Source organism: Ixodes scapularis, unplaced genomic scaffold (genome assembly GCF_016920785.2).
Source record: "Ixodes scapularis isolate PalLabHiFi unplaced genomic scaffold, ASM1692078v2 PGA_scaffold2__306_contigs__length_199485367, whole genome shotgun sequence".
Classification (NCBI taxonomy): domain Eukaryota; kingdom Metazoa; phylum Arthropoda; class Arachnida; order Ixodida; family Ixodidae; genus Ixodes; species Ixodes scapularis.
Genome location: NW_024609857.1, coordinates 90,775,965 through 90,788,178, shown reverse-complemented (window position 1 = coordinate 90,788,178; position 12,214 = coordinate 90,775,965). Strand labels below are relative to the sequence as shown.

The 12,214-nt window shown below is 42.2% G+C and overlaps 2 protein-coding genes across 2 annotated transcripts; both read left to right on the top strand.

Moving 5' to 3' along the window:
- Positions 1 to 8,980: 8,980 nt before the first annotated feature.
- On the top strand, positions 8,981 to 9,766 carry LOC120837348 (piggyBac transposable element-derived protein 4-like). Its single transcript, XM_040206626.1, has one exon. The coding sequence runs from the start codon at positions 8,981 to 8,983 to the stop codon at positions 9,764 to 9,766; it is 786 nt and encodes a 261-aa protein (XP_040062560.1).
- A 326-nt stretch (positions 9,767 to 10,092) lies between these two features.
- LOC120837347 (piggyBac transposable element-derived protein 4-like) lies at positions 10,093 to 10,533 on the top strand. The gene has a single exon (XM_040206625.1). The coding sequence runs from the start codon at positions 10,093 to 10,095 to the stop codon at positions 10,531 to 10,533; it is 441 nt and encodes a 146-aa protein (XP_040062559.1).
- Positions 10,534 to 12,214: the final 1,681 nt, after the last annotated feature.

Genomic DNA, 12,214 nt, shown 5'->3' with positions numbered 1-12,214 from the left:
CGCAAACCATATTACCTCTACAGTATTGTACATATTTCAATCAATAGGTAACATAATCTATTATAAGAGAAAACAAGTTGAGATTTCTGACATTTGTAGTTTACGTAGTAGGTGTCACCAAAGCTTATGTAAACGATAGTGTTAAAAATCGAATTAGGCGTTCTGGCTTACTAAAACAAAATTTGTTCTCTTCAAATTTTAACCTTTTTTTTTTTTTGCAAACTCTTTTTTAATTGCGTTTTAAGCACACGTTTAGGAGTAACATATAAAAATTAACAAAAACAAAATACGTGTCCGGACTCGCGTGCGCGGTCTTTTCTGAACGGAGCCTGTTTCTAATTTCACAATCTCTCAAGCCTTGGCTACTTGATTTTTCGATGGCTGGTGCGCATCAAAGCTTGCTACAGCAAAACAACGGCTTCCTTACGACTGCATTTGTCCCTGTTGCCGTGCCACCACCAAGGTCGCTGCGAACTGCAGTAGTGCAAAACTCGTGGCGTCCCCAGCCGGATACCCAGGGGGAAAAACAAAGATAAGGTAAACACGCAAGTCGGGGACGCGTGTCAGCAACTCGATCCTCCCCTACATCAGCGCTGGGTTAGTATAGCGATAAACATACATTGGTATAGTATCTCAGGGATAAATTTTTGTATCTGTTTCCATGCCTCCATATATATTTGAAAATTATGTTGGTACCTTAGTAGCAAAATTAATTTACCATGTATAGATCGTATTTCAAAACTCTGCGAGGTGATAGGTATCTTGTTAGGTTTGCGGTAGAAAATTAGCTGCCGGGTTTATTACGATAAAACTAAAAACACCTTTTCCCTGAGCCCGTCGCACAACCTGCAGGGGAAGAACCTAAATGTAAAAAAGAGCTAAAAAAATAAAAAGGAGTGGTACAAAGAATGTTATTTGGTACAATAGCAGAATAAGTTCCACGGCGAAAGCCCTGTACTCTTTCCACTTTAGCGTAGCAAACGCTGGAAAGGGGCGAGTGGAAAGGAGGAAACCACCTATCATGGGCATTAGAAAACTGTAAACGCTTCTTGTTCTAACTGGCTTCATTCAGACTGGAGCGCCTCAGTGCGGACAGGTTCGGTTCTGTTGTTCGCTGCCCGCCCTAGGTGACTAGGAAGCATTTAGATGACAACTTGAGACGCACTCTCACATCAAAAAGGCTACATTTCGGGGAGACAGCTTATGTCAAACATGGCAGGCACCATTGGGGGTAGTAGCAGAGAATAGGCGTATATATGAAGATTTTGAGGTAAATGGAGGTGCACAAATTGACAAAAAAAGAAAAACACAAGCCCAACCAATCGCATTCGCTAGGAACTGCACCCTTCCCAGCTTCCACCATTTGTAAAAACATGTATTTCTTGAAGTATCTGTACCTGCATTTGAGAATACTTTCTTGCCATTTTCGCACAAGCATCTCAAGGATATCCCATTACATAAAAGACAAATGTATCTTGTGGTAGGGTTGCCTTGCTGCATGCCCATCCGGGAGGAACAACACGGAGCCGGCGTTTCCAAAAACGAAAAACTACATTTATTAAAGTGACATCAAAGGGTTGTTAGTAATAAAGTATAATAATGCCGGGCATTCGACCTACACGTCCCTGTGTCGCCGGACCGTCTCCCCCCACTGTGGGCGTGTCCCCCTCTTTTATGCACTTGCGCGGCCGGACGTTTGCGCGGCCCAGATGTTCTCTGAGTGGTCGTAGCGGCCTCTGGTGGTGGTGGCCGGCCCTCGCTCCCACAATCTCGGTATCAGCATTTTCATTGGCCTTAAAGTACGCGTATCACAATATTCGTATTCTGAAATACGTTTTGGAGTATCTGTGCCCAGCTCTGCTTTGCAGCACTGCGGTGGTGCCGAGTTTTCTGTGTCGCCTACCCGAGGACAATACGTGGCGCAGATAGGTAACGAGTGCTGTGCGGCTGGGACTCGCGTTCAATCAGTGAGAACCCGAGTCCCGACCGAACGATGACGTAGCGCTCGTGTCCAATCAGAGCCCCGCGCATGGCCGCCGGTGGGTGACGTAGAAAACCCAGCACTACGGTCTTGATTTTTTAGAAGGTGTTGGTTTCAGGCAACATTGATTGACAAAAATAAGGCGATAATGTTTGTTGTGGATAAGTTCCTCGTTTTCTGCATCCTTCGGCTTGCAAATTGAGTACGGAAGGCGAGGATGGGGAATAGTGGGTGAAAGTAAGCCTATATCTTGGGGTTTTAAACACGCCACAGTGAACGAGTATTTTATTGCTGCGGCTGCGGCTGCTGCAGTCTGATGAAGTCACGCTTTTTTTACATATCTATTGGTGCGGAGCCTTTAAGTATTGAATTTCACCTGACATATTGAATATAATTTTTTTTTTCGCATACACGTTTTGAAAAGCAGCAAAGTTTATATTATTTTCGAAACATTATGCTTTCGTTGTTAGTTACATTTGTATAAGCCTCGCAACAAAAACATGTTTACTGGTGGAAACTGATACGCATTCACGACAAAATTTGCTGCAGCATAGGGTTGAAGAAAAAAATTTTTTTTTTGGCCTAGTCGACAACACGTAACCTTGAAACAGCTAAAGGTATTATGCCGCATATTGTGACGTGGCAATAACCGTAGCAATATTATTAGCTGAACATCCCATTGCACTTTTTTAATTCTATGACATGATCCGGAAAAAAACGAGGCTTGCCCCAATCTGTTTTAGTTTTTTGTAAGAAATTTATTTTCCTAATGGTTAAAAAACGCAAGAGGACAATGGACAGAAGTAAGACACAGAAAGAGCGCTGTGTCTGCGTCTTTCTTTCTGTCCGCTGTCCTGTTGCGCTTTTTAAACATTATGAAGCACCGACTCGCCCAACACCCTCCCCTCGACAGCTGTATTTTAGGAGTGGTCGGTTTTTTTTCTTGTGTATTTTAAAGCATAGATTTTAAAGTACATGCACGACCACCGTAGAAGAAACCAACTTTGCGGTTTTCTTTTCTCTAACATGTTTGACACAAAAATGGTAACCGGGCTATCCTTAAAGATAGTTCGCGTGCGTGCCATGATAAAGAGGAAAATTTAGTTCTCGGCAATGAAAGCAAAATTCGTCTGAATTACTAAACCAGTGGTTCTCAACCATCGACGTTTCGCGGACCCCCTATGGATTGGCGGAGATGATGGAGGACCCCGTTCGTGGGGAAGGGAAGGGAAAGTATGGGTTAATTATGATAGTGATTTAATAAATGAATATAACTAAGGGCTAGTGTTAAGTGGATTTCTCTTATTGACATATGCATGAGAAAACTAACCCGAAACTTTAACCGTTTCTTCTCATTCGGAAAGAAGACAAGTTTTATCTCCGGGCTTGACTGCTGAGGCTGGCATTCGCGGACCCCTAGAGTACCTTCACGGACCCCAAAGGGTTCGCGGACTCCCATTTGAGAACCACTGTACTAAACCATATCAATGATAATCAGCGACGGTATCCTTGCTTGCGTGTTCTTGAAGTATGACGGAGTAGGGTGTATATTTCAAGTGATTTGTTGTCACTATTCATTATTCTGGTAGTTGGGCCTTTAGATAGGCTTTATAAAAGATTTTATTTTTATAAGGTGCCTTTTAAGAAGCTGTTGCTTTACTGTTCTCAAATCCTCTATGGCTTCAGAATTTTTTGGGTCAGCATCCTCAGAGAGAACTAAATGCATTCCTAAATTTTGCATTCATGACTTTTTTTAACGCTTTGTCTGCTTATTTTGGCACCTGGAAAAAAAAGAAGAAAAAGTTTAGTGTTTTTTTTTTTTCACAAGGTTAACTGCGCATTATTGAACGCACAGTCTCCAGCCAAATATAGCGCCAGCGGTTTGGAAAAGTTGCCAAAGTTTTATAACTAACCGTTATCTTATTCAAAGTTACAAGTGATTTTTTTTTTATTAGTTTAACGAGAAATTAGGGCCTGCTTTTGGGAGTTGACGCCATTTATCCCAAAGTATACCTGGCCTTCGTAAGCCATTATTTTCTCATTAAAATATAAAAAATCGCTTATTTATTATGAATAAGATAACTGTAAATTTTTTAAAACTTTGGCATCTGGTTTGCACGGCTAGCGCTACATTTTGGTGGAGATTCAACGTCCGGCGATGCGTAGTTAATTTTTACGTTAACAAAAGCATCGTAATATTTTTTTTTTCAAAATAGCAAGTACATGATGTCATTGCATTCACGTTTCTGAAGAAACAATATATTATATATCATAGTAAAATTGAATTAAAACAGCACAAAAAACAGAAAGACAAGTAGAAGGGACACAGACACAGCGCTGACTCACGACTTACTCTATTTTTTTGTCTCCTTAAAACACATCAACACAAAAAGACAAAGGAAGGAAAGAGAATAATCCCACGTGTAGAATATCGTCACGGTCACGTGCCATCCTGTTTGCTGTTGAATTATATGTTTACTTTGCACCACCGACTAGCCCACCTCCAAACGTTACTGCGGTAATATATATCAGCTGTCTTTCCAAAATTCAGTTCATAAAAAAAGGGCAAGGATATTGCCAAGTGTTTGTGAGAAAAAAAAAAAAAGCGGTGTTACGCGACCTGCGTAAATAAAAATACGCATCGCAGAAAGCCGAAACTCCGTGAGAATATGATACGCCCTTCTGATAGAACGCGAAAGTTTGAGAACATGACTTTGAAGGTGGTTCCGGCACCAAACTTCGCCAACTTGCACCAAAGTGCTTACCCTGCCGAATCGTGCTACATTTCGTCAATATGTGAGAAATTTACGGCAACCTTGTGCTTCTAGTGAATTTTGCTTTCAGAACACTGAAAATAATAGCCCAGGCCCCACCACACTGCCGGATCGTTAGGGTAGGATCGTGCAAATATCTGAATATTCGGGTATTACTTCATTACTTGGAATAACAAAATATTGAATTTGATATTAGTATCGAATACTGACAGCAGTCGGGAGCTCCGCCATATTTCTAAATTCTTATTCGTCGTGGTCTGCTCGGCCGGGTTAGTTTGAATGAGTGCGCTTCACGACGCGCACTAGTGCATTGGGGAGAAGCGGCATCCGTAACGTAGAGGTTGCGATTTCACATATCTCGCATTGTCGCAGCACAATCGCCTAATAATATATATATCACTATTCTAGAGCGCGCACGTGTCGCATAATAAAAAACAAGATACATCAAATTATTACTAACGTAAAAATTCGTTCAACTCGCAAATTAAAAAAAAAAAGAATCGCATTGATGCCTTGGGAAAAGTACAGAATCGTGTCGTTCGCATTGTCCTGAGATAGTAGGACCGACCTTCAAGCGTCACTAAAACAAAACAAAAAAGTCTGAATACGCTTAAGATTCGTCTTTAAGAGTGGAACGCGATAGCGTTATTAAATCCTCGGCCTGCTTGAGGCGCGTGGCCTCTGAGCGTCTAGCCTTCTTCTCCGCCTTCTCAGATTCAGTGTTACGTGGCCGACCCCGTCGCTGAGCAGGAGCAGACTTAGATGCGGCATCCGAACTCGTAGAAGACGACGACTCTGAAGAGCGCCCCGCACATGGAGACGGCACCGCATCCATCGCACACTTGTTCTCCTCCGGCGGCGTAGTGGCGGCCCCGCGGCGGTGTACGCATTCTTCACAGACTGACTTGCGCCCGTTACTTCAAAAAAGTAGTTCATTACAATTTCAATTGCATGGCCTAAAAAGTAATAAATTAGCATTGCCTAATTTCTCTTCGTAAAAAGTAATCGATGCATTACTTTGTTACTTTACTAGATTACTTTTGTGCTACTCCAAAGAACAACGAGACACAATATATTGAGTGTTTGCGAGGGAAAATGTTGGGCCAAATTAAAATTTAAAAAAAAACACCTATCTACGTATTATTTTAGGTTGATAATTTTAGGAGAAGGAATCTGTAAAGTATTAAAGGACTTAAACAGTGTTCGAGATAAGCGAGTTTTGCTATGTCCAACCAGGACAGAACTATATCGCTTGAACATGAGACGAATGCACTTGGGCGGTGGAGGCACTCACACCATTTAAATTAATGGGAGTTTGGCGTCGTCGAGCTTCAAAACACCATTCAATTATTTTTTAATTTTTGCTGCATGCTGCCTAAAATGGGGATAATTTACCTACTAAAGCTGACTGGCTGTGAGACCAAGATACGGTACTTGCGTCTGGGTACATTTCAAGGACTCCCGCTTGATGAAGGTTGTCATCAGATTGAATGACTCGTTTGGTCTTCTTTCTTGATCACCAAACTTATCAGAACCAAGACACGAAATATTTTTGCGCAATCTCTCAACTGAACTAATTTTGCCGTTTATAAACTCTTAAAAAAAGCACAATTTGCAGTAAACAACAAGCTTCCATGCTTTTCACGCGTTTACAAGGGGCTTTTCAACTCCAGTGTCTAAGTGAGTCACTGTTTATTCTCATAAAACTAGGGCTGTGTATTCTTTCCTTAAAAATGCGGCTTAAGTTGCAGCAGGCAAAATTTACTGACGAAAACCCCAGCATTCTTGTTTTTAAGAACATGGGTTCAGGTTCAATGTCCCAAGCCGTTTCGTTTCGGCTCCCCGGCCAGCTTATTGCCAGCTGTCGAATGCTGCTCTTTAAATTGACAGCAGGTTTGATGCTATATCTTTTCTGCTCTAATAAACTGCTCCCATCGTACCTCTCATGTTTCTGCCTTACACATCCGCTAGTGCGAAGTGACAGAAGCCACATAGCTGGTTGGTCCAGCCAGTCTCATTCACAGCGCTGTCAAGGATGAGCATGGGCGAGGGTTCATTAGAGCGTTATCTATGTTTGCGGGGGGGGGGGGGGGGGGGCGTGTGTGTAGGCAGAAACATCGACAAGCAAATGACGGTTTCGTGTGACAACGACAAAGAAACACGATTTTTTTTTTTTCGGGGGACGAGGCGCGGAGGGTTGCGGAAGAAAGAAGGTTGGACGCGGGGGGGGGGGGGGGGGGGGGGGGAGGAAGGGAGCAAGCGTATGCACCACGGTCACTGTGTCCATGGTCCTACTCGACACGAACCCCACGCGAGAGTTTTTCGGTACATAAGTTTTGTGCTTTTTTTTTTTTGTACGTTTGAAGCAATTCGTTCGTTTTCCAAGACGTCGAAGCCTGTTGCATTCATGTAGGCAATGGAATCTTCCCAGCCTGGCTGACCGTACCAACGAGTCCAGAAACGGGCTCTTGTTGGGCTGTCGTGCTTCCCTTGAATTCCTTCCCTTTCCCTCACCAGCACTCTCTTCGCTAGCGAACCTTGTGTTACCATGCTAAAAACGCGAAGGCCGTTGCATCGCCCTTCTTCCACTCTATTTCTCCCTTCGATAAGACGGAAGAATTGTAATGAGTAATTTCAGTAAGTCGTTATTGAAAAAGTAATGCAATTACATTACAAATTAAATTTTCAAACAGTAACGGATTAATCACTAAATTAAAAAGTAATTAATTACGAATAATCTCGTTACTTGTAACGGATTACTTTAAAGTCTGTTCACAGAGGAACATTGACGGCAAGATCGCAGCGCTACTGGGCGGTCTCGGCGACGGAGGGAAAAGTTCCGCTCCTCCGTGACGGATGGAAACTGTACGCTCCTTCAAATATACGGGCCTAGGTCATGTGGCTGTGACGTCATAACCCTGTCGACCAATCAGGATTTTCGAGTCACGGCAGCTACTCTTCTGACACGGCACCAAGTCCGGCGAGCACCAAGCTCCTTGACGCTATCGCGTTAAAATACTTGTGTCCATCAGAGATCGGCACAAGAACTTCCGTTTATTTTTTTTTTAATTATGTATCTATTATAAAACCACTGATATTAACAGCTCATCTTACATTTTAATACAGAATTAGTTTTCTAATAGAAAATATTATATGCACCAAATCCGTAACTACAGCATAAAGACAAAGCTCAGCAAAAACTTCTTTTTTTGTTTATTGGAACATTCAGGAACTAAAATACGCTCGATGAATCGATGGTTTGTGTAGTAAATGCTGACAAGTTATTTTCATTGTTCGTTTCCTGCAATATTGCCGTACCGGACTGAACACGAGTTAAATGCATATAGAATACAAAATGAAGTATACACGAACTGCAATATCCTGACGAGTCGCGGTCACGCGACTCTTTAAGATATTGCATATTTTAAGACATTGAATATTTGTTTCGCCATGAAAATTTCTTTAAAATCTGAGATTTAAAAAAGATACTAGCTACAGCAACATAATTTCTAAGGCTTAATTTTTTTTTTATAAATTTCACATTTAGTTAATATGTGTCGTCAATAAAGCTTAAAATCAAACTAAATTTCTTTAGCAACGGACAAATTGAATTTTTCTGGAATTGGCGTCCGCTTACTAAAATTTATCATTAGTACAAGACTATATGAAGCGCCATTCCTGTGGATAATTAACCCTTTGAGGGATTGTAATTTCAAGATGATACCACCAAAAAAACATCGCCCAGGAGCTAAACGGAAAGTGGTTTTCATTTGAAACCGCCGGGCATTGCAGGTCGGTGGCGCCCTCTCTCGACAGGAGCGTTAAGCGTTTCCATAATTTCGCACTGGTGTTCTTTAGAACGCTGGAAAAACGTTGTTCAACACGTGGCTTCCACTTGTTCACATCAACGCGTCACTCCCTATGTTTCACGTGCCATAATATAGAAAATTGTTCTGCAAGTTCTTGTATCAGCCCTCAAGAGGCAAGTAATACTTCTTACTAAGATCAATCTTAATTTCTAAGCTCTCGGTTGGCAAAAAACTGCGGTGGTTCATTTTTGAAACCACTGCACTGAAACATTGCTTGATAGTAAATTTTACAAAATAAGCATACAGCTTTCGGTTCGTGTATTTCACTCATACTTTTTGTATAATGTAGGCATATATTTTCACTTACCAAACACTTGATTATTTAAAAAATCAAATATTTTTTTCTTTCTATAGGAATGGAACTTGGGTCGAAGTCGTTCTATGGTCGGAGAAGACACGACGTCGTTATTGATGATATACCTTCAGACGATGAATCCGGAGAATCTACCACGGATGACGAAACAGAGATAGAAGGAGGTGATGCGGAACCATCTGAGTCGGAAAGCTTGCAGGACTCCGACGATGACCTCATGGCGTGCACCACACCAACAAGTTCATCGGCGAAGCGTTGGGTAAAAAAAGACTACAGGCCACAACTAAACGCATGTGCTGAAGCATATGGCGTGCAAGACAGCTCGAAAATTGAGGCTCAAGATAAGCGGCCGGCGGACGTCTTCCTGGAATTAGTTCCTGAAGACTTCGTTGAGGACATTGTCTTTCAGACGAACATTTACGCAACGCAGACGGGGAAAGCTTTTTCCCCAACTAATAAAGAAGAGATGAAAACATTCCTGGCCATCAACATGCTTATGGGCATAAAGAAGCTACCAAGCTACAGGGACTTCTGGTCAAACCGCGAATGCCTGAGAGACCCTTTTGTCTCACGGCAGATATCTATGCGTCGGTTCGGGGCACTCTTGACGAGCATCCACCTCAACGACAATGCCGTTGCTCCAAACCGTGGATCCCCGGGCTTCGACAAGCTCTACAAGGTGCGTCCACTGCTTGATAAACTGGCGCAAACGTTTTTCACGAATTATTCCCTCTTCCGAAACCGGAGTATCGACAAATTCATGATTCGTTGCAAAGGGAGGTCTGCGCAGAAGCAATATATGCCCATAAAGCCCATCAAGCGTGGCTAGAAGGTATGGACCCGTGCTGACGAGACGGGTTATGTCTGCCAGTTCCAAATCTATGCGGGTAAGGCAGACAACCAAAGCAGCGAGCAAGGTCTAGGCGAGCGAGTTGTACGAGACCTCACCGAATGCCTCAAAGGTAAAGATACAAAACTATCACGTTTATTTCGATAATTATTTCTCATCTGTACCTCTGGTCGAACATCCCACAAGCGCTCAGATCTATGCTACAGGAACAGTGCGAGCTAATCGCAAGCAACTACCCCAGCTCTGTGCAGACGCCGGTTTCAAAAAAAGGGGACGTCGATTGGAGGATGTGCCCTCATGACAAAATGCTCGTTCTCAAGTGGAAAGACAAGAGATGTGTGACAATGATATCCAATGCTCACACTCCTTCGAAAATTAAAATCGTGAAGGGGAAGCGAAAAGACGGAGCACATGAAGACGTTCCCTGTCCACAAGTCATCATCGACTACAACCAACACATGGGCTACGTCGATAAGGCAGATATGCTGAAATCGTATTATGAAGTGGATCGCAAAAGTAAAAAATGGTGGCATAGAATTTATTTTCGTTTCATGGATGTGAGTGTTGTGAATACCCACATTTTGTTCATGCAAATTATGGCGGGGGAGCGTGTTCCGCCGTTGAAAGAATTGAAATTGCAAGTCGCGGAAGGACTCATGGGTGCTCCAGACCTCAACTCGCATAAAAAGCGAAAAGTCGAACTCCCTTCCTACAAGCCAATATGTGCCACAAGACCTACGCTATAACAAGGTTAGCCATGTCCCCGTCCACTCCACGTCGAGAAGGTGTGCGTTATGCAGCACAAAAGATAATCCGTGCCGCACACGATGGATGTGCGAAGTGTGCAACGTTGGCCTTTGCCTGCAGGGAATCCGAAACTGCTTTCTTGGTTTCCATCGAAAGTGAGGAACGGAAGTCTTTTCTCACCGAAACAACTAAGAACTACCCTTGTCATTGCAATATAACATGTTTTGTGTTTCTAAAGAGAGCTTCACCTTTATATAACCTTGTAGCTGGATAAATTATTAAATATTGCGTGAAAAAGAAATTCCGACTTCATTTATTTTTGACCCGGTCTTGTACAGTGGCCTCGCAAATGTACCACCTACGTTTGACCTCTCTATACATAAGTTTTCGCCAAAAGTTATTTGAGGCACATATTTAGGGTGTTTTACTGCCATGTGCAAAGTTTTAATTCGAAATTTAAAAGAAAAAACTGCTGAAATGGAGCGTCTTAAACGAATAGCAGCTCTCGTCATGCCATTCTTGTTACTCTGTCTGGTGTTTTAAACACACTAAACAGCAAAACGTTCAGTGTTTGAGGACGCGAAACAGTTTTCTTTGAAATAGAGGCTCAGCAAAAAGGCATTGTCTGTTTGCTGAGTTGACCACCACACAAATATCAGTATTGTATTCCCAGTACAATACATGTGAATTAAGAAGATGCTCGTCCTCCAAAAGGTATTTTACTTCTCCCAAAAGGGACTTTCGGCTGCTCCAATGGGTAGTCCAGAATGGCTCGGCCCGACCACATCCCTGCATGACGTTACATGGTTCAAGAGACAGAAGAGAAAGACGAAATGTTTTTATGAGTCCACTGAAGCCTAATATCGTCGAAACAATAACTGACATTTTGGAGGCATGTGGCATTGATATCAGTAAAAAACACTTGGCAGCGAATAAAGTCGACATTGTTTTCTTTCTCGTTAGGAAGCTCTTTTTCTTGTCACTGAAATAAATGTTATAGGAGCCCACAATCTAATTTATTGTTTTGACGATATTATGTTTTGGTGACGTCGGCTCATAGGGAGATTTCCTGTTTCCCTTTTATCTTTTGATCCATGTAAAGTCGTTTTCTCAAACTTTCGCTTCGATTTTTCAAAGATAAAACTGACAGACACTCAGCCATATCCTTGTTACTAAACGAACAGCAATCCAACCTACTGTTTTTAAGTAGCTCGTTGGTATTGCTTACAATTGTTTACGAAAGAGTTACATATAAAAGACAAAACATCTTCCGTGCTGTCCTCGTTTTGTCTTTCATGTGCAACTTTTTCGTAAAAAAATTGTATCTCCCCTATTTCAGTATTTTCTTTCGCACGGTTCTCACATTAAATCAACTTCTATTAAGTATTATTCTTACAGTGCATAAAACTCGCTGTTTTGAAGAACCGGACGAATTCAGCAATAAGCATGGCATAAAATGAGGAGCCTACCGAAAGCATTGAAAGCAAACGTTTCAACCTCCTCTACTCTTGTTTTCATTTTTCCCCTCTTTCAACATTTTTCGCCCGCGTCGCCAATACAGTTGAGTAATTAAATTAAATTCAGCGCAGCTTACACCGTATGCTTCTGCATAGCATCCTCTGCTCCTAGACTTATTCGCGTGAGTGTTTGAGAGGCACCGGGCAATCGGCGAGAAAATAC